At 40.0% G+C, this 27,921-nt stretch overlaps 1 protein-coding gene across 2 annotated transcripts in view; it reads left to right on the top strand.

Moving 5' to 3' along the window:
* The window catches only part of aff2 (AF4/FMR2 family, member 2), a 228,876-nt gene that overhangs the window by 65,827 nt on the left and 135,128 nt on the right, over positions 1–27,921 (top strand). For both annotated transcript variants that reach the window (XM_049585826.1, XM_049585825.1), the window contains exons 3-4: positions 4,854–5,511; positions 7,465–7,898. In XM_049585826.1, coding sequence (XP_049441783.1) covers positions 4,854–5,511; positions 7,465–7,898 — 1,092 coding nt within the window. The remainder of the gene's footprint in view (positions 1–4,853; positions 5,512–7,464; positions 7,899–27,921) is intronic.

The following is a 27,921-nucleotide window of genomic DNA, read 5'->3' on the forward strand; positions in this document are numbered from 1 at the left end:
ACTAAAACCTCATTTCATATTGCTACATATAGACACTAAACCTGGTGAAACATTGCTATATTACCTTATAAAACTGATACGGTCAACACATTAGCACACTGGCCTATGTACACATCCAGCAGCACTATGAAGCACTACTAACATTTATTTGGAGTGGTGCTTCTGGCCACGTGATGAATATAAGCCAATGTTTACTCTTATGGTGGCCAGACTTAAATTTTTATTGGAATGACAAGCAGGTTGATGATATTTTAAATGTCTAAGAATGTCAGAATTTCATGTCGTGTGGACATTACCGTCATGACATTTTGCAGACGTTTTCTTCTCCGTACCTTAGAGCTAAATGTCATTCTACGTCAAGATGACATTGGCAAGCCTTTGGATTTTGGTTACTTAACAACACAACTTAAAAACAACAAAATGTGATGGTCAAATGTCATATTGACGTTGGCATTAGACGTTGTCCTGATATTGAACTGGTCACAAACTAAATTCAACCAAATATCAGCATCTAACAATGTTGGTGGCCAGCTGGGAATGTTTGCTGGGTAGCCTACAGTTGGTTTATGACAGCTTTTTCACAGAAAACAGCTGCCTGCATCTGGAATTTACATGAGACCTGCTAGACTTAACCAAAACAGGAAGGCCACAAAACCAAAATAAGGAACTGAAAAATACTTTAACACCCTCATATTACAAATAGTATTTGGAGCCATTTTTATGCTTAGAATATTGATGGTAGCACTTTTAACATAGAGTTTATTATAAGTTAGTAAAGATACAATGTAATCCAAGATCACTGACAGTAAATGCACGCTCAGTACTTCCAAAAATGCCAAAATCAATTTAAAAAAAAGCTGAAGAATTTGACTAAGACCAGACTAAAATATGCAATGATACATCTTATAAGTGACTGGCCTAAAGGGGTGACTGCATCATTCACAGAGGACAACATGTTTACGTGTTTCATATTCCAACTAATCTTTTTCCTCCATATACTCCCCCAGTTTATCTCTCACTGCTGCTAAACTTGAAAAACGGCTTTGGCACACCTTGCTACTTTCTTCTCCTGATTTATTTGCTGCACTTACAATTTCATCTTTTTTCTGAGTGTGTTGCTTTACTTGATACAATTCAGTGGATTTACCAAGGCCTCTTCGACCTCACTGTACTTTCTCTGTGTCTAAGTGCTGACTGAACTTACTGAACTGCTCCTTTAGAGATCTATATCAGCCCTTTTTCATTATCACACAGGATTTATAGAACTTTTATCATTCCCGGTCTCTCTCTTGTTCATTTTTTTTTCTACCATCAGTCTCTCTCTGTACCTGTATATCTATCGTGTGTCCGTCACTCTAGTTCTCTCTCTCTCTCTCTCTCTCTCTCTCTCTCTCAGTCTCTCTCTCTCTCTCTCTCTCTCTCTCTCTCTCTCTCTCTCTCTCTCTCTCTCTCATACACCAGTATTCATTCTCTCTGTCAGCTATTAGCTAATCCCTCTTCTAATCCTGTTAAAGAGCGTTATGCTGTTAGCAGCTATTTGGGATGATCTATTCACACACACTCACACACACATACACACACATAGGTATTCATCCTCTCCTTCTCTTCTGTTTTCCATTTTGCCTCTCTGTAAATGTGTTTTCTGTTCCTCTTCAGCCACCAGATCTTTTATTCATGAGCCCGAGATGGAGAAGAGATGAGCTAATTTATTCACAGCTAACTTTGGCTCGCCACGGTGTGTAGTGTTTGTGCGTGTGTGTGTGTGTGTGTGTGTGTGTGTGTGTGTATACACACACAGAAATTACATCTGTTAAGATTATTTGAAAGCAATTCTCTCCTTTCTTGTATGAATCTTTTGTAAATAAGGCTTGATTCTTTGCCCTGTTTGATTTTTTTTGGTATTTTCATGGTTTTGCTGCTTTATTAGAGTGTAAAACTGAAGGATACAGTGAGGCGAAGAAAGACACGTTGGAAGAGATGAATCTCGCTTTCAGTCACATAGATTTGAGTTTAGTGTTTTTTGTGGCCTACAGAACCACAGGGAACTGTGATCTTAGCCTCAGGACTGTTATTCTTTCATTCTGTGTTTCGAGTCCTCTGCAAATCTACAGTGTCCTTAATCGAAAAATGAAAATTCCAACACGAATTACATACCATATTTCATCAAACACAGAGGTGAAAAAGGCGCATTCCGTATAAACAAAAGTAGGTAGGCGGCATTTTGCCGCACTCCCCGATTTTGTATTTATACTGCCAATGCTGAAAAAAGACTGATTGGGCTTTCCTGCAAATTTGCACAATTCCTGTTTAAAAAGGGTTAGTAAATCAAGAAATAATTGTGGTCCTGGTGGTTGTGCAACTTGTACTACTAACCAAATAACCTATTTCAGTTTCATCTGCAGTGGTGCTCCCAGACATTTATTTTGTAAGGTTGGCCAGATGGGGCCACTGAACATCTTGGGGTGGCAAGCCAAAACCAAAAGTCATAACTGTATTTCAGCAATTTGCGCATGCTGTTTAAGTATATAGGCTATATATAGTTCCGCAATAAAATATTTCAAGGTGTTATGTATCTAAACACGTTAGGAGATTCATTGTTCTTCATATAGGCTTGTTGTCCTTTCCTTAGAAAAACAAATACATACATTGCCAGAAAATCTGGGATTTTACCTGTGATACTGTCGAAGATGGAAGTTGAAATAAACTGAAAAGGCTGAAAAAAGAAATTCTTTGTACTTCTAAAGGCATTAAAAGTACAAAAAGTTGAATACAAGCTTAGAGTTCTGTGAGAGTATAACATTTATGTTATCTGTAGTATGGTGAAGTAGTAGTTAATCAAAAAGTATACATAAGTGTAACTTGTGTAACTTTGTGACCTGTTCAAAATACAAATTAAATCTGTATAAAAAGTGTGAAGAGTAATTTCAATGTGGAGTAGAGTTTCAGTTCACTGCAACTATTGAAAATTGGAAAAAACTTTTTTTTTTTTTTTTGTTGTCCAGCGCCCTCCAGTGAACCCCTGTTACCATCTGGAGGCTTTTATTTTGAAAATCCGGCTCTGCTCAGGGCCCCTGGTACACTTCTGTTACTATCTGGGGGCTTTTATATTGAAAATCCAGCCTTGATCAAGGCTCCTGGGTAAGGTCTTGTCACCATCTGGGAGCTTTTATTTTTGAAATCCACCATAGTCCAGACGTGCCTAGGTCAACTTCTGTTACCATCTGGGGTCTTTTATTTTGAAAATCCAGCCAGCACCAGAGTCACCACTGTGAGCTCCTATTACCTGGTTGGTGCATTGTCTGGAGACACTAAGAGCTAATTTTGTCGCCCTCCACCCCACCCACTGTCTCCCCCTTGGGGTGCCACTGTTCAGCTGGTTGATAGATTACCATCAAATCAATTTGATAATGAAAAAAAGGCATCAAAATATAGCAATTATTATTAAATTATGTTTACATTACCCTCCAGTAGAGCAAATACAAGAGTGGGGCTACACTCATTTTTTAGGCAGTGAAGTGTCTAACACACACATACAAACCCACACACTGAGACTTCCCTCCTCAGCAATAAGACCTCTCCATGGATCATTGCCTGTTATAACAGTATTATTTGGATATTGACTGGAGCTGTTTGCATAAGAAAAACACAGACCATGTTCATTATCTGATACATTATTTCCTTGAAGCTGCAAGTGATGTACAAGATGTGTGGGTTTATTCTTCTGACCACTGTGAAAATCAACCCTGACCGCCTCACACAGATCTGCATGATTGGTGTTAAGTTCTGCTACAATCAGTGTGGGGATTAGTCATTATTATTACATGTAACTTGATGCTCTTTGCAGAAATATTACCTAAGATTAGTTAAGCTCCTACTTCCTATGAACATACATTCATTATTCATGAATTCATTAACCTCTCCAAATACAGGCAATTTCACCCTGTCTTGAAAATTAGATAAAGGGTCTCATTCACTCCTTCTCATACATTTCAACCTTTAAAGCTGTTGTAGCTTTATTTGACGCTGTCACTTCATGTTACTGCAGGGTCGATTAGCGGAGGCTGTCAGATACCTTTGCCTTCATGGCTGGATCTATTGATCAAACTGCAGAAGTTATGTACAATAAAATTACAATGCCACATTTCACATTGATCTTGTTCAGTGTTTCCTGTGTTCATCATTCGTCTAATGAAATGTCATGATTAAATTACAGGCTGTAGATCTTGCATAATTCAGACTTGGCTCATGATTAATTTTTGCTTCACAATTGTCACTCAGGTAGAAAAGAAATGTCAGAGGACGGGATAGAAATCTACTGGTTTTCACACACCCCCCCTTCCATGGCTTTCTGACTCCAAATATAGATTTGCTGAAAACCCCCGCTGATTGCCCTTGTCCTTTCAGAAACGCCAAATGATCAAACGTGTAGTTTCATCATTAAAGAAGCTGTCAATGACTGACACAAAAGGTACTCTTAAGCTATTCTGAGGAACATCTCTGCATTAGCACGTAGCAGCTGAAGGTGCTATACCGTCATATATCAGTGCGGCGCGCACCGTCCTCCAAGCCGTGATTGCTTGAGAATCTGGGGTCAGGCTCATAATGATTCCTGCCCCATTAATTTTACTGCTCCAGCCTGGACTGGACCCTCTTAAGGGTGGCATGTGTTTAATTAATCATCTCGTCCTGATGTCTGGTCAGTGGTCACCCTATCCGTCTCTCACTGTTGCTCTCCGGATGAATAAAGAGGGGTTTTCATCAAGCTGAAAGAAATGGAAAAATGGAAGATCTAATTAATACTCTTCTCTCTCTCCCTCCCTCTTGTCTTTTTCTTCTGCCTTTTCTCCTTTCAGACTAATAAAGGTGATGCGTTGGCAAGCCGCGTCCAGAACACGCTGGGCTCCTATGAAGAAATGAAAGACCTGTTAACCAGCCATTCTAACCAGAGCCACTTGGTGGGAATCCCTAAAGGCAGCAACAACCTGCAGACCCCAACCACTTCAACAACAGAGAGACCCGCTATGGAGTCCCAGCTTTTCAATGAGGCCCTGAGAGGTGGAACAGGTGCAGGAGGAGGAGGAGGAGCAGAGGGAGGTGGGGACAAGAGAATGGGAAATGCATCTTCCTCATCGTCAACTTCGATGCAACCTCCTGCTTCGACCACATCATCATCATGCACCACAACAATCCCACATCAGAATTTGAAAAAGTCTCGAAGCTCCATGGACTGGTCGAGGGCAGGCCACTCACAGAGTACCCAGGGAGCAGGCCTCGTTCTGGGGTCGGGACAGAATGGGCAGGGGCAGGTCCCAGCAGCTACGAGTGGAAGAGGAAAAATGACTTTATTAGAGGAACAGCAAATGCAAAGGCACGAAGACCTGTTTAGCTCCCTTAAAGATGAACTTGGTCTAAAAGGGGATTCAAGCCCTTCCTCCTCTTCTTCATCCTCCTCTTCCTCTTCTTCTGGGAGAAGACACTCTTCCCACCTCTCCAAAACCCTTCCTCTCCCAGGTAAGTCCTACACAAAAAGGCATCCAAGGAATAGGTCGAAGTACACATGTTTGCCTTTAATCTGAGAGTTAGATGAGAAGATTGATACTCTCATGTCTGTTTGCTAAATATTTAAGCGAAAGCCAGCAACCAGTTAGCTTAGCTTAGCATAACATAAAAAACGTAAGCATAGAGAAACAGCTAGCTTGGCTCTGTCCAGTGTTTTAAAAAAATCTGCCCACCAGCACCTCTAACTTTTAGTACTTATCAAGTTAAATCTCAAGGTGGTACTGATAGGTGGATTTTTTTGGATGGAGCCAGGCTAGCTGTTTGCCTCTGTTTCCAGTCTTTATGCTAAGGTCATACTGCATTAGTGCAATGTTGGAAAACTGCCCTTTAGACCAGTCTGAGGAGTGTTCAGGCATTCCGGTCTTGTACCCACATTATTTAAATATCCTAAAATAGCTTATTTTGTGATGTTACATATTTTGAGTCGTTTGTGAAACGACCTTTTGAGTAGCTTCTGAGTCAACTTCATTAATTGTATTAGTGTAACCTATTATTGAATTTTATTCAGATTTTACTTCCAGTGATTTTTAGCCTGACATTGCCAGACGAAATCCCTTCCAAGGAGCGTTGTTATCAATTGTAGACCAAAATGCCTCTGGATGCAATGGTATGGACCTGCATTCAATCAGAACAACAAATGTGACGTAGCGCTGATGGACAAATGGAAACAGACTACAGTGTGCAGAGATGAGTTGTGATGGTGTAGCATTGATATGTCTGTGAATGAGTGTTGTTTTTGCCATCAGAATTTGCAAACAGTAGTTAAACAGAAAGTTACATATCAGCTGCAGCCATCTGGGTCATTTTCTAAAACTGCTTTAACAGCTCCCCCCTTATAAGTTAGGTTTATGCCCGTGATAGTGCCCCCACAGTGAGAGTGTGCTAGCCAAAAATGATGTCAACACGTATTTTGTGTAAAGCATGAAGAAGAAGTTTTCATTGTCTCAAATGCACCCATAATTGCTAATTGGCCAGTATGTTTCAATAGTATGTAATTTTTTTGTAAATGTTAGCTAACTAGTTTACCTCACCATTAGGGATAAGTGCCGCCAATGATTTAGCGTTAGCTAGCACACATGATTGCACAAGAGTTAATAGCAGTTAGCCAAATATTAACGTATAAATTATGTTGTTTTATTTTTTTTTTTTATGAATAGACCAATTTATCTTTGCTAATAATTTGTTGGATTAATTTTAATGTGTTTTTCATTTAGAAGTAATTTAATTTAGGGGACAAAAAAGCTTTTATTCAAACTTAAACAATACCAAACAATGAGTTGGCGGCTCCCCTGCAGTAGCTCTGAGGACCCCCTGTTGAAGACCCAGGGTCTAAACATTATGACATGGCATGAGCTTATAAATTGCTGGCCCTAGTTTTATACTGTATGTAGTGCTTTTACACAGATGTGGTAACTGTCTTTTCGTCTAATTCTCGTCAAGAAAGAGAACAAGGGCATTTCCCATAATGTCTAACTGTTCCTTCAACGGTAGTGGGAAATATTTCATAATGTAGTTGATAAAACCTGACTTTCAAAAAAGAATCCTTTTATTTTGATATTCATGGATAAACTTTATATTTGCTGGGGCCATGAGTGCTGATGAATAATTTCAGTGAATAATTTCAGTGCAAAACAGACTCTATCACCTTTTGGGCGGGATTTCTGAAAATTAACATCTGCATCTGATGATAACCACAACTTTCAGATGATTTCCAAACCACCAAGCAACACATAATTTGCTTTGATTGTGATTGGCTCCATCCATCTGGGAGAGAGGATTTTTGGCATTCAACCGTCATTAGATTTTGACAGCGCAGAGCAGAGCAATATTCCACCATAACAGGTGTTGTTTGGTTATTTTTCACTTTTCTTTTTGGTTTTCTCCCTCTTCCCTTCTCCTTTACAGATGGTGGCAATTTTCGATCTTCCACCATGGACGGTGGCCATTTTAAGTCTTCCACTAACACAGAAAATGGTGGACATTTTAAATCCTCCCCGTTTGAAAATGAGACAGGTTCTCACCTCTCTACATCCTCCTCCCCGTTGGCTTCCACATCAGTTCTGACGACACCCACTCCCGGTTTAACCACTCCCACATCTGGACTGACTACCCCCACCTTCCCACCTGGTAGCCTATCAGGGAAGCCGATCGCAGTCCAGCAGAAGCCCACAGCCTATGTTCGACCAATGGATGGCCAGGACCAGGCGCCTAGTGACTCTCCCCAGCTTAAACCCCCTCTAGTGGCCACCGAGGGATTCAACAACAGTCAAGCTTACGGAGGAAACTCTGGGAATGCGAAGAATAAACTGCCAAAACTGAGTCTCAGCCACGCAGGGGAGGTAAGAGAACAGCCACTATGACTTAAACTATATCATATTGTTTACTAATGAATGGTTTACTGAACAGCTGAAATTATCCCAACAGTAACAGATCACCCATTATTTACAATTGGGTCACAAATAATTTTAGTAATTTTTTACAAAGTAATTATTGATTACTTAAATGTATTTTCTTGATATACCTCTTAAAATTTTCACAACAGCCCATGTGTTAGTTATTATTCCATAAGACACACAAGCAAAATGTTTACAGAGGACCAAATATTTTACAAATCCTTCTCAATTAACAATAACGGTGATAAGAGCGACTAGCAGAAATGACAAAGACTCTTGAATAAACATATTAGTAACTTTCTAAATAACAATATGGTATGATGCAGTATGATACACGTTTATTGTCAATTTGCATTAAAATTAATTTTGCATTTTGCATATCTGTTCAAGAAATGTACACAAAGGTTGAAGAAGATGCTTATATGTAATCCTAATATTCTTTGATTTGATGTAGTCTTAGCTTTTGATATTATTCAGAGTAATTATTTAAAGACTCATTCTTCACAAAGTGACTGTCAGTGTGTTGCTCTTTTGGCCACATCCAAACCCTGATGTAACAACATGGTTTTTGTTGATGACAGATAATTGAGGCATCTGCTGTGACATCTTTAATTAGATGTGCAGTCTGAAGTATAACACTCTTAAGAGTTTCAACCCTGATGCAGTGCAGCAGCACTTTTCTTATGACTTAATTTATAGTTGTTTGACACATCAGGAAAAATAAAGAAAACCCAAATAGTGTGAAATATGTAAAAGTTTGGAATGATCCCTCCCTGAGTTATATTTTACTGTAATGGTGTTGCAACAGGGAATACCTCAAATTCAGAAAAAGAGATTTACCACTTCAGTGAATGTAAATCTCAAAGCATCACAAATGCTTTATTTTGCAATATTTAATTGCGACAGCCAACATATAGTTTTCTTGTTCAATGCTTAAACTTACACTGAACCTTAGCATTGATTTTTTTGGATGCACCTTTTTTCCCAGTCAAGTACATTTTGTTGCTTACTCCATCCACAGCAGGAGAGCGTGCAGACTCTGTGTGTATTACACTGAATATGGATAAGTACCTCATACACTTTAAAAGATCCAAACTGTCCCTTAAAATGACTTTATATGGTGTTACTTATGCTGGAGACATGAATACTAAAATAACCCCCCCCCCTTCCTTAAGGCACCTAACATTAAGGGTATAAATATAAAGGTATAAATCACACCTCGCTGGCAAAAATAGAATCTAAAATGTATTCAGTGTTTAGTGGAGTTGTTTAACAGCGACACAAGCTGTCTGTGCTTCTCTTATTTGAGTGCATGTGTTTTTTGACAAAGCAACAGCAACTTTCTTTTTCAAATCCAGTCTGTATTATTTCGTTAAATGATATCATGGTGAATATTCACTCATTGGGCTAATTGAAATGTCAAATGAATTTGACAATACCAAACTCCTCCACAAGTCTCTCACTCTGACTCACTCACTTAACTCACCGACCTGCTGTCTCTCTCTCTCTATCTCTCACTCACTTTCCTTTTCAAAACAGCAAGAAACACCAGGCTTGATGACGTGTGTGTGTGTGTGTGTGTGTGTGTGTGTGCTGTGTGAAACTGGTTGACAGGCGAGTAGTCATCCATATCGAGCAAGCCAGCTGTTCCTGTGCTTTGATAGAGCTGGTGTGTGTGTGTGTAGCACTCCAAATGAGCCCGAGATGGAGCTTTGAGCATATGGCACAGAGAAGGAGAAAGCAAGGGAGACAGGGAGGGAATTAAAATATACTTTACTTTCAACACTTTCTTATGGAGGGTGAGAAAGAGAGTAAGTACATTCATGGCCGTGAGTGGTTTCTTTCACTTTGTTTTCACCCACACATCCATGGATGCTCCGTTATCGCCTGCTTACCGTTTAGTTTTCACTCCTCTCATATTTATTCCGGGGAGAATTTATTGGAAGGAAAATGTAAACTCAATACAGGAGTGAGGGGGAGGAAGAGAGGGAGATGAGAAGAAAAAAAGGGGAGACTGATGATAAGAAATGGAGGGGGCAGAGAGAGTAAGGAGGGATAGAGGAAGACAATGACTGACTGATTACAGCACCTTATCATCGCTGTATTTGTTCTGGTTAGATGAGTTATTGGATGTGTTCTGCAGCTTAAACAGCAAGTAGCAGCAAATCAGGGGATTGAACCAGACAACCAGAGACCAAATAAAAGACTCTGAGAATCCTGCTGCTAATTTTGTGCCAGCAAATGAGGGCAAAATGTCCACGTTTTACCCTTTTGATTAGTGGATATGTCAACTGAAAGTTTGGCAACATAGTAACAGGAGTAACAGTGGTAGTCCTATAATGCATCACATGAATGCAGAAGTAATAAAAGAAATTCCTGTGGAGCGAATCAGCACGATTGATTTTCCATTTAACGGTTTTCAAATTAGTTCAGGTGCAATGAATGTGTTTGAAATACTCAATGTTTGGCTCACAGTTCTGTTGTTGGGTGTTCAGTCATTTTGTGAGTGTGTGTTGAGGGTGTGTGTGTGTGTGTCCACGTGCACAATAAGCCTTTAAACTGCTGCGGAAGCTTTCTGTTAGCACTATAGAATTATTGATTAGAGCCGTTTATTCCCAAGTGTGTGTGTGTGTGTGTGTGTGTGTGTGTGTGTGTGTGTGTGAGAGAGAGAGAGAGAGAGAGAGAGAGAGAGAGAGATAACACTATTGATCTTTTCCCAACAGTTACAGTAGGCTTAAATCTACCTGTGGACACACACACACACACACACACACACACACACACACACACACACACACACACACACACACACACACGCATAGTTGTTATCAGCAGCTCAAAGTGAAGCATTGCATGATTTTACTTTGGACTGATCCAGTGTGAGATATTATGGCGTTGATGCTATTATTAGTGTAGTTTCATTATATATACAAGCAACCAACAGCATTTTGGTGAGAACTAAGCATTTTCAGTCAAGTTAGTGCACATGCTAAACCAGTGAATCCTCAAACAACAGTTTGTATCATATTCTACTAATAAGAGCCCCACAAATGATGTTACATACATACATATACATACATACATGACATGACATAACATTCTTGTGTTACAGCAGCTGGTTATCCAGGTATTGCAATAAAAGGGTAAATACACAGTTATTATATATATCTACACTAGAAGAGCAAAATATATATCAGTGTAAAAATAAACACAACAAATGAAATAAACTACAGTCACTCAAATTAGAATACAACAAACAACCTGAGCATATTCTGTCCATATAAAATTAAAATAAAAGCACTATGTACATGTCCCATTCACACACACATTGATACACTGGTGGCAGAGGCTGCCATACAAGGTGCCACCTGCTACTCAGTGAAACTATCACACGTACTCACACATTGAAGGCACAGCCAGCCAGAGCAATGTGGGGTTCAGTATATTGCCCAAGGAAACGTGTGGATTGGAGGAGCCACGGATCGAACCAATCTTACAATCAGTGGACAACCTGCTCTACCTCCTGAGCCACAGCTGATAGAACATCTGTAGAATATCCAATATAAAAGAAAACACCAGAATATCTTTAAATATATTAAACTACCACTACTACTAAAATATAAATATAGGATCACATACTCTATGAGTTTAATGTTGAATTTGTGAAGAAAACTTTTTCGTTCACGATGAAGAATCAAAAAAGCAGCATTCTTGATGAATTGAAATCATAGGGGTCTGCATTTAACAACAGTAAAACTTTATTAAAAGATCTGTTTATAAACTCTAATTCGACCTGTCCAGTATAACCCAAGTCTCACGTATCCAGTTGTATGCTCGATACCTCCCAAACATATGCATTTTCACTTAAACCTTACTAGTTAAATCACTTCCACATAAACAGTCTTAGGCATGAACGAGAAGTGCGTCTGTGCTGTTCATATAGAATTGTTTTAAATATTACAGTTTAGTAAAAATGTATGTGTTTGGGAAGTATTGAGCATACAGATGGATACATGAGACTTGAATTATTCTACACGAGTTGTGTGAGAGTTTGTTAACAGATGTTTTGATAAAGTTTTTGTTTTTGTTGACTGTGGACCCCCATTGACTTCAGTTCATCAAGAAGTTTGCCTTTTTTGGATTCTCTGTTCACTGTGGAGGCATATGAGAATAATAGTTTTCTTCACGCATTCATTGTAACACAGGGTGAATCATCGATTAATAAATGGTCATTTGGGTGGTGAAGCGTTCCTATAATTTGTGAAATTGCTAGTACAAGATCTAAGTCCTCAACAAAACTATCAACAAAAAAAGTCTATAGTTATGTCTAGTTATTCACAAAATATGAAAAAAAAACACCTTTTAAAAGACTAAGACTAAGACTAATTGAACTTTTAAAAGTTCAATAGGCCTATATAAAAATGTACTAATAGGGAAACAAAATGCTTATCTTTTATCCTCTAAGGGAAAAAAGCAGAAGACCCCATAAACATTTATGCTTTAGAAGAAAAACAAAAAAAAAACCCACTTGCTTCACATAAAGTCAAGCTGTCACTGTGCTTTTAGTGACATTCACTTGTCTCCACTGTATTCTCACTCAGGTAAACACCTCAAGTCAAGTGGATATACAAGTATATTTGTGAGGCCCTGTGAGCAAGGCTGCGAGAAGGTAAACACGGAGGTGACAGGTGACATTTCCAACAGCACTGTGACAAGTTTCATTTACATGTAGTTCAAAGTATACAGCTGATGTAATTTCACACTGATTTGAAGGCCTGCTGTGGTGTTTCCGTCAGGCGTGTGTAGAGGTGCACGCGGCGCCTCACCACTAATGTAGCGGTAAATAAGAAGCAGGGTAGACTAAGACCTCCAGTCAGTAATCACCATGAGGCTAACACCAACCAAATCAATTCTGCTCTCAGAGAAAGCATTCATTTATGCCTTTTTGCATGAAAAGATCCTGCCTTTATATAACACAGTGGCTTGGTAAAAGTGAACGTGGGAATTTACATTTATAAAAGCAGATGTCAGCTTAGAAAGCTGGTTAAACTGAATTTAGATGGACTTACTCTCTACTACATCTAGCTTTGTGCCCTCTGGTCTGTCAGAGTTCTTTATGTTTCAGCAGAAACTGCTTTCAGAAAGCACCCAGCAATATATTCTGAACAGGTTATACAATGTAGGGAGAGCTGGAAAGAAAAGATGAGGCCACTTTTACAAGGCAGTTTGAAACCTTAGGTTGTGATACAAACCAAGTTTAAAATTGTTTTTATGATCTTTTAATCATGTATTTGTTGTTAAAAGGTATATACATATACATATAACAATAATAATAATAATAATATATATATATATATATATATATATATATATATATATATATATATATATATATATATAATTATTATTTTTAAAATATATTTTTATTTCAAAATGTGTATTTTGTACTTTTACGTATACTTCAAAAGATGATGCTTTGTCTTAATAAAGTAACTGGCTAAGCTCTTTCAGTTTTTAGACACTTTAGCAAAATTATGCACTGAGCACAGTGCAAATGGGGCGAATGTCACCTGAAGTTGCCTGGAACATTTTAGCCGCTGACTTGAGTTCTGGTTGGTTAAATACATAATGTTGGCATCTGTGTCACTGACGCTTGAGGGAATGCGCCAATAAGTGTGCTTGAAGGTGGCAGATGATGTCATAGGCTAATTTGCATATTAATTTGCTACGTCAGACATCTTTGAGTTGGATAAGCCAGTGCAAATCAGCATGAGCTGCACTGATTTATTTGCAAATGCTTGTGAAGTCGTTGCATTAAGATCCTTCTGCCATGGTTAGGAATAGTAACGTGTAGCTACAGTGGTGAGTTTGCAGATGTAGAGGCTTACAACCTTCTTACCTATTCAAAGAGCACTTAAAGCTGCTTGCACTAATCAAAATTGTTGTATTAATGATGCACTAAATTACTATGTGTCATGTTAAAGTAATCGCTTGTAGTGATGAACCCACAGAAAAATGTCACCCAACCCTCTATGGAGCCTTTTAGTGTCTCTCAGCTCATTGTTAAGGTTCCACAGCCACAACTTTATATTGTGGTTCAGTCTCAGAACTCTCATCAACCTTTGCTGAAGCAACATCATGCATCTTTTTTTTTTTTTTTGCAAAAAATGTTAGATATATCCCACACAGCAGCAAACAGCAGACATCAGCAGTTGTTATACATGCATGCATACATGCATACATACAGATAGATAGATAGATAGATATACACACACACCTTTATATCTGTGTGTAATAATCATATGAAGTGTTTTATCTTTAAACACTATTAATACTGCAAAAATCAGTATTGAAACTGAACTGATGCATATTGATGAGTCAGTATTTTTGACAACACTAATCAAATGTTTATCGTAATCAAATGTTGATGTTCAGCTTTGTTGCCCGTTTTTAGATGTATGCCTATTTTGTGTATGTGAATTGAAAGCAATGAAAATTCCTTGTATATGCACACATACTTGGCCAGTACAGTTGATTTTGTTTTATCAGAGCCAGATGTTTCCCGAAGGAGTTAGAGACCAAAACAGAGCTTAAAGTCAAGTGGACAGAAACACAAGTCTAAATGAATGCTAATGATGCTCTGTGTCTGACAGATAGGCAACTTGATATTAGTGTCAGTGTTTGTGGCTCCAAAAAATTAATTAATACCGATTGTAAGATGTTTTTCACACACAGTTATAGGCACAACCATGTAAAGCAAATTGTATAAAAAATGTGACAAACAGCATTAAAAATGAATCTGTTGAGATGCTTGACTATGTAACACACATCAGCGACGATGTCTGTAACCACAGCGAAGTGGTGATGTTTGTCCAGTGAGATGAGAAAGCATCAGAGGGAGAGGGAGAAAAAAGGGAAGAGAGGTTTCAGCTGACTGAAATTAAGTTGCAGTGTCTGCAGTAGTAAAATATCTGAATTAACATGAGACCTATTCATGGAAAGCTGTTTGTTTGTTTTTCAGTGAGCTGTGGATTCAGAGCCTCAGAATAATTTACTTTATACTGTAGAAGTCAACAAATGCTTAAGGAAGCTTTCCCTGTTTGTACATTCATTACTGTAACAGTGCAGATGGATAGTCAGGCGGGCGCAGGGGAATAACGGTAAAATGTGGAGAGAAGGGTGTGTATAAAATTATGGTATGTAGAAATACCTTCTCTGAGGAAATAAAGGAGAGGCGAGAGAACGCGGCGACGAGGGAAACGGGAATAAAATATTTTCTCACTTCCAGCAGAACTAGAAGAGAGTTATGAGGAGTCTGCCAATGCAGCAAACAGCTGGCTTCATTTGCATAATACCCATCAGGCCTCTCTTTCCCTCAGGCTGCCTGTCAACTCACGACCGAGACATACACGAATATACATGCACGACGCCATCTTTCACTATATCAGTGCATATACATTTATATAGGCAGAAAGTATCTTGTGGAAACTTTGAGTGTCGATACTGTATCAGTCGTCTAAATTCAGAGCTCCTCTGTGACTCAATAAAAGCTTTTTAACGCTTTAATTTATTTGATTTTCATAGAGCGGACTAATTGCCTCTGCAGAGAGAGGGAGATGATATGATTTAGCTTTTATGCCGATAATAAAATGATCATAAAATCGTCTTCTAGAAACAAAGAACACAGTCCAATGAATCAAACCACTCTTGAGTGGCTACAGTAAGACAGAGAAGAGGGTGCTTGGGGAGAGATATACTTTAGCCAAATAGCATAGGGGAGGTCTCCCATCAGCGAGGTGCTGCAGGGGTGTCATCGCAGAAGTAGCTGCCCTGTGATAAGAGAGATCACAGAGGAGAGAGCAGCAGCAGACCGGGCTAGTCCCTGTGGATTTTAAAGTTCAGTATTGTAAAAGCTTAGATCATCTTCAGGTTTGTTATCATTCGGATGAGGCTGTGCTCTGTGATAATGAGTTCATGTGAGTGGTGTGGTGTTAGATAACAAAGTGGTGATGTTATGTCATGTTACACCACCACGTACAAGCAGACAGAAAGCGAATAGCATGTCAGCATCAACTAAAACATTGCTGACAAAGTCAAAAGTACATTGCTACATTTCCCTTTACGTTTCACAGATTGCTTTTCCTAAGAGAGAACACACACACACACACACACACACACACATACACAGAGTATGGTGGTGTTATGATTGTGGCTGCCACAGAGCAGTTAGTTATTTAGCGAAGCTGTTTATAACAGACAGAATGTGATTTGAGATGAACTGTTTACCCTGAGGATTAACATTACAGCTCTGTTGACTGGATTAGCTGCAGTCATCAGCATTGATCTTTGCTGTCACCAGAAGAGGCTGATAGTGTGTATTATCGCCCCTCAGAGTGCTGTCATCTTGCTCCTTAGTAAAACCCCCCTCACACCTCCTGAATTAGACATTTTTTCAGAGGCCGGTCAGATGAAACTGCTGTTATTAAAAATTTTCTAGCCACACAACGGCAGTGGATCTGAGGTTCACGGTTCAAGCTGGGGCAGGGCTGAGTGCTCGACACGCAGCGGCTCCTGCTGATCGTTGACCAGGGGTCACAGCAGTCAATCCCTGCACTTTTACTGCAGCTTCCACATCCTCTGCTGGAGTGATTTGGGGGCTTAGTGGGCCTGCAGGAGCATGTACCCGATGTCATTGGTTCACACAGTCAAGAATTTAATTCATAGTGTAAAGCTGAAGCCGCCTGTGACATTTTAATAAAAGAATTATAAGCGGTGGTGAAAGAAATATTCAGATCCTTTTAAGTATCAATGTGTAGAACTGTGAAAGCCCAGTGTAAAATAGTCAATTATTTCTATAAAAATACGGTTTAGAAAATTTACCTTCAGTGATCAAGTAGTCCACCTACAGTTTTCATTTTGGGTCTTTTCATACATGACAGCATTTTGAAAAACAATGAAGCTATGGTAAACCCATGATAGTTGGCCTCTCAGTAACCTGTGTGCTTCCAGCTAGGTATCTGAGGTTGCTTGCACATTGAAATCCTGCCGTGGAAAAGAAAGTAATTTTCTCTCAATAAAGATCATAGTATCCTTGAAGTTAATGTCAAACTGACAAAAAACGTGCCAACGAAATGCAGAAGTGAAATTTGGTGTTCCTCAGGCGACCTTGTGTAGTCTACTCAAACATGGAGAAACAAGCATGGCTGCCAGTGATGGAGACAAAACAAATGCACTGGGGCTGCCCCATAATAGTTGACTAAACATTAGTCGACCAGAAAGGTTATTAGTTGGCAAGATTACATTGGTTGCTTAGTTGCTGAAAAAAAACAAAAAAGCAAAACATGAAACTCTATCAGGAGCTGTGTCTTGTCAAAATAAATCAAAACCTACATATATGACTGGACCATGTGGGAATTTAATTTGAATGGACAGATTCAGGAAGTGGCCACGTTCAGCAGTCAGACAGGAGTCAGGTTAATTTCCAGGGCTGGTACCTGCGGTTATTACACAGGTTAGTTGATTACATGTCCGGCAGGAAATCTAAAGTGTGGGATCATTTTGAGAAGGTGAAGGATGAACCCAAGGTGGTTTGTAAACTCATTTGTCAACTACAAACATGACGTATCATCTGGAACATGTTAGTAGTTACATGCCCATTAGCCACTTAGCACAGTCATTACTGCTATGCCGACAGTGTCATTAACAGGCGGCTCACTCAGTGTGTGATGTGCTTGTAGATAAAATATAGGCCTATATTAATGAACAAAACAATGTTACTTATACTACTCTTTATCAGACCTTGAAGTCAAACCATTGTGTTGCCCCACCCAAAACATAGAATTTAATAATTAAATTGATATTGTAAACATGCGGGTGACTAGTCAACTTAAGGCCCTAAATGACAATTATTGGTCGACTAGGAAAATTCTTAGTTGAAAATTCTTAGTCAACCAATAACTTATTCTGAAGTAGCCTGATAATGCGTGGTCCAATGCTCTCTCATACTTAAACAACAGGATAGGTCAAATTCCACCAACTTCTACAATGACATACATAACTGTTCCCAAAACAACATATATTAACTGTTCTAGCAGTTTTAAACACGTCCTTTATGTTATGACATGGTGGCTGTAATGCTATAAGACTTGGTGGTTAGGTTTGGAAAAAAGGTTTGGTTTAAATAAGTTATTTTTCACGTATCACAAATGTGTCACGTGACAGACCTTACTTAATAACATTGTCATTAAAAAAAGATCAACATTAGAGGTAGGGACTTAGGGGTATTAACTCTGGTCCCCTGGAAGAAAGTCCTGTGCTTGTTTGACCCATGCACAACCTGATCCGCCCAACCCATAGGTCTTCTCTCATCTTTATACAACATTACACAGATTTTCTTCTTTTTTTTTGTACCCTCACGTCACTTCCTCCTCTGCTCCCGTAATAATTATTGCCATTAGAAGGTGCCGAGTTATAATTAACTTAAGTAAGGGTTATAATAAGCTACTTGCTCTGTTGACCTATATGGCCACTTTCTTAGTGAGAGCTGGCTGCCCAGTCTGTAATGCCCCCTTGAGTGGGCCCTTGGTAAGGGAAAAAGCAGAAGAATTGGCAGCAAGCCTGGGAAAGGACTGTTTCAAAGTTTTCATCGGCTGGTTTGAGACATTTAAAAAGAGGGAGATCATTGTGTTAAAGAAACTGCATAGCGAGACTGCTGAGGCTGACATAGTAAATAGCGAATAATAAATAGCAAAACCTTCTGTTTCATTATTTTTCTATATTTTTGTAAAAATGCCAATTAGATGTTAATCTGGATGAGAAATAAAGAAAAAGAATCATTTGTGACATCTATTTACAGTGATTAATTTGACCAGGACAGATGTGACCACTACAAGTATTTTCCACTGCATTTTGCAACCATAACAGGACATCTTGACTGGAGATTCAAAGAATAGTCATTCAATGTCTGTGTTTGCTGGGAAACAGTTACATGCTGCTGCCAGGAGAAACAAGGTTGATGAGAGCGCTGAGAGTGAAACAAAACAGTAAGGTACAGGCTGTAAAATCAAAACAGTGAACTGAAAGACTCCGCGGAGGGCTGGGTGTTATTTCTCTCTGGGTCCATCACTACAAGCAAACTCTTTTACTTGACACAGTTATTTGCCCGGTCACTTAAAGGGAAACACCACCTAAATTAAGAATTCTAATATTATTTCCATGGCCTTAGAAAGTTAAGTCAATGCTTGTGAACATGAGCTGCTCTCTCTCATAGCCAGAAACTAGAGAAGCAGGCCTCCAACTTGTGTTTTAGGGTACAAAGTCTGGAGCTGCTCCATAGACAATGATTAGGAGCCTGATTTTGTGGATCCACAGAGTGTTTGTTGTTTATACTCATGAGCTTTATTCCATTGTAGTGATCTCAGTAATGAAACAGAAAATGTACCCACCTACCCAGAACATTCCCCTAGGTGCTCACAGTGTCATCCAGAACATCTCTCCCAAGTCACTGTCTGTTCAGACAGTGACTTGGGAGAGATGTTCTGGATGACACTGTCTGTGGAACAGCTCCAGACTTTATTCCCTATGACATCACCAGTCCAAGTTTTAGCGCTATAGTTTTTAGATTTGGGATAGAATTGTTAGTGTGTACTCATATTTTCCACTGTCTTAGATAATAGGAATAACGTATAAATTCTGAAATGGGCATTGTTACAACCCAGTATGTGTCTAGGAGTAAGGGAAGCAACATAAAACCAAACAATGAAAGTAAAGTGAATAAGGCAAGCTGCCGTTTATTCATACACAAAATAAATAAACAATACAAGCTACGCTTTTGTAAAAAGCAGCACACAAAAAGAAAACACGCTTGCAGGCTCTGCAACACAACCCGGAAATCGGGCTTCAAGAAAGGAGCCTCAGCGGTGAATTACATTTAATGTATAACAAACTCAGGGAAGGGCTGCGGGTGACGGCAAACCGTAAAACAATTAAAACAAAACTCTGACCTGTCACCAACAAAATAAACACCCCAACTAACTAACTAACTAACTAACTAACTAACTAACGGTGGTGGAAGGCCACCCAGAATAACAAAACTAAAACATATCTGCCTGTCTGCTCTAACACTTACCTAACAAAACAAACAACACTCAACCGACACCCATAAAGCTAGTGATCTATACAGCGAACAATCTACGGGTGTGTGTACAAGGATATGTGGCTAGGCTAAAGAGCTAAATCCTAAAGCCCACAGATTCCCCAGATACAACAACTAACAGATTACAGCAGCTGAAAACACACAAACGGAGCGAGGCGGACTGCTCAGATTAAATCACAGCCGCCCTTGCGGTTGACTCCGTGCAGCTTTTAAAGGTTCAGACGAGGGGCCAGTGAAGAGGTGATTGGCCGGAGCCGATGATGACAGCGAGGGGACCGGCCGACCAGCAAGTGGGGCAACACTGAACAGCGGCAGAGGACAGCGGGCTGATGGCGTGGTTCGCCGGGGATTCCCTCCAGAAAAGCAGACAATGAGTCACACACATAAATGATTGACAAGTGCTGGCCGAATAATTCCCATAATGACGTGCACAGCACGTTAAACACAGAAAATAAATGTACTAAGGTCTGGAGACCGTAACAGGCATAGTTCCCCTTTAATGCCCCTGTAATGAAACAGCTTCACTGTATTTTGAAACAGTAAATTAAATTCAGTAAATTGCGAAGTAAATAGCGATCCATTTGATCACTTAAAGGGCCAGTGTGTAATATTTGGCATGGTTTTTTGTCACTCTGAATCTGAATCTGAATATTCTACCCATTAATATGTTTATGTAAGACAGCAGAGAGTGTTAGTAGTTCGTCGATACAGAGTAGTGAAAAGTTTTTTAGTTATAAAGTTTGCGAATGGACCACACTTACCACGCAACAGGAGAGAATGAACCCAAACCGTCATCTGCGAGGAAAAGAAGACGCAACTTCACTCCTTGTGATGCACTCTCTGCGGCGCTTTTCCTCCTGATGATATATCTCCCCAACGATGGTAGCAGTAGCACCGAATCCCATTCTGTGCATTCAACCTCTCTTCTCACCCGCTCAGCATCAAACCCATGGAGTTCCTCATCTGTATGCTCCGGCTCAAACAGGTATGGCTCTGGGTCTCTGTCCACTACAAGAAACTCTTCAAAATCGCCTTCAAAGTCGTCCATTGCAGCTACTATAGTCCAGAGATATTGCTAGGCTAAATAAACAGCTGAGCTCTGTTTGCCGGCTACGCTGTCAGTCAGTGTGTGGGCTGGAGATTGGTGGAGCAGAGAGGCGAGGGGGGTCCCCACTTGGTATGGTAAACGAGTATGTGTGTATGAAGTGTGTCTGTTACGCTAAAAGAGTCAGAGTTTGGGACGGAGTCTTTTACCCCCTGGAGTGTTACCAGAGGTTTTGGAGTGCTCAAATAAACGGGCCTTTTTCCCAAACGCTCCTCTGGTCTCCTGCTCGTGAGGGATTCATTACAATATTGTAACATGGTTTAGATTTCTAAATAAATATTCACCTCATCGCTAGATAGACCTACTCCTGAAAAACTCGTGTGCAAGGCTTTTTGTCCCTACAAGGCCACCGTCATTTACCCGACGAGAGGGGTGAGCGAGTGAGCCTTGCAATCTAGAATTTGACCACTGATGTCACTGTTTTCAACCCATTTTACACACTGGCCCTTTAAAGGCGCTGTATGTAAGAATGTGGCCAAAACGGTTACTGCACTCAAATTCAAAATACTGCCACGAGTCGTGTCCACCCCCCTCCCCTACAGCTTCGAGGTTGCTGGACAGTGGCACACTGGAGACTGATTTGTTTGCCCACGGGTGGCTGCCGTGGCAGGGCCGTGTCACAGCGTCGTTGATCTTCGGTTTTCCAATGGACCGTTCGAGCAAGTCCGGCTTCTCTGCTGCTAACGCTGCTGCCGGGATACAGCTGAGGAGACTGCTAATGCTGTGTACCGGGACACTGCTAATGCTGCTTGCCGTGCTGCTGTAGCTCAGTCGTAACTTTAACTGATGCTGAGACTCTACTGACTGTGTGACTGGTAGACGGCGGTGGGTGGCGCAACAGGCCAAAACACAAATCCAAAACATAAACATGATTTGCAGACCATAAAAATGTTTTTTAAATGCGAATATTCTGGCTTTACTATTATTGTCGGTGAGATCAGTATGTTATATGAACATTAATCCTTAGTCTCTGTGACATATTAGGATGATTTCATGACTATTTGCTTTCGATTTCTTACATATAGCTCCTTTAATATTCATGTAATGAACATACAAATGTGAATTAGATGGTAATCTGCATGAGAAATAAAGAAAAATAAAAAAAAATGGTTATAATAATCATTCACTTTTAGTGATCAATTTGACCAGGACATATGTGATGACTATGAGAGGTTTCCACTGTATTATTCTGTAAAGTATATTATTGAATTATTACTGACTCAAACATGTAAGCATTTTATCATCAAGCACATTTTATATACTGCCAGATAAAGTGGATTGCCCACTCTCTTCTAAAATATTTTATATTGCTCCAGTGGAAAGTCCATGTATCATGCTCTCCTGAGGCTGCAGGCTACTTCACTTAATACATTACAGAACTTAGTGTTTGGAAATATATGACTAAAATACTTAATGTCATTTAATAAAGGAGCAATGACATTTTTTAGGATCATTCCAGAGTATTTCCAAATTGAAACTGATTTTATGTTGTTCTGAACACATTGCTGATATATGATTGATAACGACATGCCGCACAGTTTAATGCAGTGATATTAATTCTCCAGGATGTAAAGGTACTAAAACATCCCAGTTAATAATTATACATCCTGACTAGTAAAATATAATGAATAACAAGGCAACTTCATCTTAGACAATAAAAAAACTCAGTCTGAACGGCTAATAAGATTTCAGACTATTCCATAACAGCTTATGTCTGGTGCCCATAAAAATATGGTAATAAAAGTCTTTATTACTCTTGGCGTTACAAAACAATACACGACGAACCCCTACCGCTAGCTCTTTAGTATTATTCATTAGGTTCTGATACAGGCCAGTGGCTGTTCGTAACTTTGTGTGTGTGTGTGTGTGTGTGTGTGTGTGTGTGTGGTAGGGGCCTTTTAATAAAAAATGCCCCGCTGGGCTCCGCGTTGCCAGTTTGCCAATCAGAGCATAGCCACGATATGCAAATCACACACACACACACACACACACACACACGGACGTAAACACACACACAAGAGCAGGCGCTCACACTCACTCACACACACACACACACACACACACACACACACACACACACACAGTGGGAGAAGGAGTGTTTTGATCTACCAGGGCCATTACAGACATTTTAAAATCCTATGAATATAAAAAAGAGAGAGAGGGAGAAGGATGGAAGTGAGAGGAGGAAGATGAGAGAGATGGGCGAGAGAGCATTGCAGAAACAGCGAGAGGGAGGAGAGATATGACCGGGGAGGAAAGTGAGAGGAAACAACATTTTCTGTTTCTTTTTTTTTTCTGTTTATGATTTAGTTCTCGGGGAGACTGAGCAGAGAATGCATCAGAGAGATTACATGGAAGATAGACGATTAAATGGCTCCCTCAGTCTTTCTCTACCAATTTTCTTTTTTTTTTTTTTTTTTACCAGTTTCGTATATTGTTCCTTGATGTTACAGGAGTTTGGCAGTGAGAGATGAACCTCGGCACAAGCCTCAGATTTATGGAAATGTTCAGTATCAATAAACATGAGGCGTGATTGGTTGATTGAACAAAAGGCATCCTGCAATCAGAACAAATGCCTCGTCATCGTGCAGCCGGCTGCAGCGCTGATGATTTAAATGGACATTAATATAGGAATAAACAGACACTCACAAACTCAGGCAAACAACCGTGACTGATGACTAACGGGACAGCATTATTTGGTGTATGTGATAAATTATTAGACTCCAGGCACCAAATCATCAGCTTATAGAAAAACAGTTTGGTCTCCTATTAGACATTTTTTTGAGGAGAGGAGAGGAAGCTAATAGGGTGATTAGGGGGGAGGAGAGCTGCTGTTGAGAAAAAGACTTTGTGTTGGATTATTTTCTCCTCTTAGGAGCTTACAGAGAAGCAGCCGGTGTTTTACACCTCAGCTCTTAAGACCCCCAAATCCCCTGATTTAGACTTAAACTGCACAGAGAGGGATGAGAGGAAGAAGGGAGGATGAGTGAGAGAGAGGAAAGAAAGGAAAGTGGGGGAGATATGGAGAAAGAGAGAGGAAATAATAGAAGAAGAAGAGTCAAGGAGGGAGATTAAGAGAGAGAAGTGTTCATTTACAGTTTATACTGTTGAAGTAATCACACATTTTCACTGGAAACAATGTTTGTTTGGAATAAACAGAGGAAGCAGACTAAGAAAAAACTTAATTAAGCTCACAAGTGAAAAAGGGTAGTGAGAAATCATATAACTAGGTGTAATATCCATCTGATTAAGAAAAGAGCCGAGGCTATGAATGACAAAAGCGTGCAGTGTGTCACAAGATCGCTCACTTGTCACCCTGTGTGTCTGCACCACTGCGGTGTGAAATAGTCCAGCAGTGTTTTTGGCTGCAGTGTAAACACACACAGCTTACCTGTGAAGTTGCATAGGTCTCACCTCATTTTATAGCTCCATGTCTGGTGCATGCCGAGGGCCATCGCAGACACCTGCGATGGTGCTGAGGTGTCTCTGTTGGGTATACCTGTGCAGATGTTGCTCATTTTTTATAACATGTTTTATTGTATTTGCTCCAGACATTGGAGAGAGACAGAGATGGAGGTACAGAGTAAAGATGTCAATGTGGGACAAAAACAGATTTAATGTAAAGATTATTCTTTAAGGTTGGTAATCAGCCATACAGTCTGTTCATTTTTTTTATAGGGAAATAAGAATGGACACCAAAAACCTTCCTGTCTTCTCCTGGAAGGTTACTTGCTCCATGTCGACAATTTGGCAGACACTCAATTGAAACTAGGCCATTAGCATCATGGCTTCAATGGTTATTATTTTCCAACCTGATTGCCAACAAAAAAATTTGGCCTTGTATTACCATTTGTACTATTTGTATTTTGTTATGTAGCTGATATTTTGAAAACTTTGCAATTCAACAGGCACAAAAAACGCTCGCTTAAATATGTGGTTTTGTTGACACAATCCCAGTGAACCGTAATGCTCAGCAAAAAGCGACCCCATTTTGTGCAAATTTGCAGGAAAGCCCAATCAGTCTTCGTTCAGCATTGGCAGTATAAAAACAAAATTGGGGAGTGCAGTGCCTACTTTTGTTCATACAGAATGTGCCTTTTTTAACAAATTGTGTAGCTCAGTGTGTGACGTAAACAGTGATATACTCCGAGGGAAGCTGCGGCTGGTCAGTCCTTCAGCGATTCTCTCATAAGTTGGCCCGTCCTTCAACGTTCCCGTCATCTGACGGTTAATGGCCTCTTTGTTTGTGAGGGCAAGGAGGGCGCGCAATTCCTTGTCTTGCTTGCTCATCTTTACAGTGTCTTTCAGGTTTGCGTTTCCCTCTTGCTACCAGCTGCTCATTCCTGCTATTAGCTGTTTCCTGTTAGTCCACAGCCAGTGGGTCGCGCATGTGGCGTCATCAACAGCTCCTCCCACAAGTCATCAACAGCCCCTACCGTGACGGAATGGTGCCTCGTTCTTTTTAAACCAAAAAGATTCAGCCAAAATGGTTACCCCTACACGGTGGAAAATTGGGCACCTCGGGTCAACTCACCAATCTGGCTCTGTGTGTCTAAACGCTCGCAGCTTGCCTGCAAAACAGCCCAACATTCACCAAAAATCTGGCAGTGTAACAGGAGCTACAGCGACTTAAACAGTGGTTTGCAGCTTCACAGACATCTCGTCAAGTGGCACATCATTCACCATCCCCTCCACCCCCTGATGACAAAGTCAGCTCATTTACTATGTTACATTAGAAATGTTGATATGATATGTATGAAATGTACAAATGTAAATGTAACATTTTCTTCTTGTGACAGGGCTGCATTTTTTAAACTTAATAAAATAGAGCTTCTGATCTGTTAGCACAGGGTTGCTATTACTCAGCACTGTTAATGTTCAGGTACTGTACTTTAAGAATTCTGAAAGAATAAATAACGCATAAGCTTGCAAGAGAAAAGCTGAACTCATAGGCAATAACACACAACAGCAAAACCTACTTACCAATACAGTTTGATGATTTTATAACAAAAGTAAATGAAGAAGTAAAGCCAGGAAAAATGTTTGTCGTTGTCTGCTTGAGGTCACATTTCTCACACTGTTTTCAACTTACGATGATGTCTTTAATGCAATGGACTCAAGAGAGCCTTGAGAAAGCAAAGAAAAACTAATGTGCCGTTACAAGAGGAAAATACTGTACTCATCACTGTCTACTATATGAAAAAGGAGGCTGGTCCTCAATAGCAAACGCAAAAAGACAAGCTCTCATTTTTGTTTACAAATGTCTCACTAAGGCGAGTGTATCACATCTCTTCTCAAATGTAAAACTACAGTTCATCAGAGCAGATCCCAGGACGAGCTGTCTCTTGATATCCTCGAGTAAATACTGAAGTTGGGAAGACAGCCTTTCACTACTTTGCACTGTATAAATGGAGTGAACTTCAAAGGACACTGAAAGTTGAAAGTCTCATCCTGTTGGACAAATTAAAACTTTTAATTTTTAACATTTTAGGAGATGTTGGTGATTGTTTTGTAGGTTTTGGGTTTATTTGTGGGTAGCTAAAATTCAGCTTATTAATTGCTAGCATTACTGTATAAAATGGAGATGACATTTAATACCTTTACACAATTCAGTAACATTCCATGTGTGAGAGGGGAGGAAAATTACCCTAACAAATTAATTAGCTAGTTAACAAAATGTTAAAAATGCTGAAAGGGGCGGCACAATGATACAGTGGTTAGCATTGTTGCCTTACAGTAAGAGGGTTCCTGGTTCGACCCCAGGGTGGCCCTTCTGTGCGGAGTTGGCATAATCGTCCCATCAGCGTGGGTTTTCGCCAGGTACCCCGGCCTCCTCCCACAGTCCAAAGACAGGCACGTTAGGTTGTCTGTCTCTTTGGATCAGCCCTGTGATAGTCCGGTGACCTCTCAAGGGTGTACCCTGCCTCTCGCCCAGTGTCAGCTGGGATAGGCCCCAGCCCCCCGTGACAGCTAACTGGATAAGTGGTTACAACCTGAAGAGATCCTGGAGAGGTTGTCTTTTAGGTTAGGTTAAAAAGTTATTTTGCGACTCATCAGAAAAAAGTACAATTAGTATTATCAAAGACTTTTTCTTCTTTATCAAAGAAGTATTTTTTACTATAAAAGACACTTAGTTGTGTATTTTGCATGCTTAAGAGATGTGAAGCCCAATATTTACCCAACTGTGTTCTAATAAGAGGCCATCATTGTTTTGTTTTGGGTTTTTTTTTGTTTGTTTTTAGAAGTTTGCCGTCATCTATTTAAAGTGTCCCATCAGTGTAAGAAACAACAATTTGGTTAAAGTTATGCTATCGATTTTGTGGACCAAAGGGATTTATTCAGTCCTCTGGGAATTATGTGTGCATAGATAAACACCCAAATGTATAGAGGAACACACACACAGACACACACAATTAATGCCCTATTGTACTGCTTAGGACCCCTCCACCTTCCACCCGGCGTCCCCTCTCTCAAGAGGCACTTATTTAGTTGGTACACAGACATCATGCTGAGAACCACACACAGACAGACCACACACACTGTGAGCACAAACACACACACTCAAACACATCCTGCCAACGGAACAAATCAAATATACTCAGCTTGAATTTTGCCTCCGCATAGGCACAAACACACACACACACACACACACACACACATGCCCACACACACACACACACACACACACCTGTCAGTCACTCTCTGTATTC

This window comes from Epinephelus fuscoguttatus, linkage group LG9 (assembly GCF_011397635.1).
Source record: "Epinephelus fuscoguttatus linkage group LG9, E.fuscoguttatus.final_Chr_v1".
Taxonomy (NCBI): domain Eukaryota; kingdom Metazoa; phylum Chordata; class Actinopteri; order Perciformes; family Serranidae; genus Epinephelus; species Epinephelus fuscoguttatus.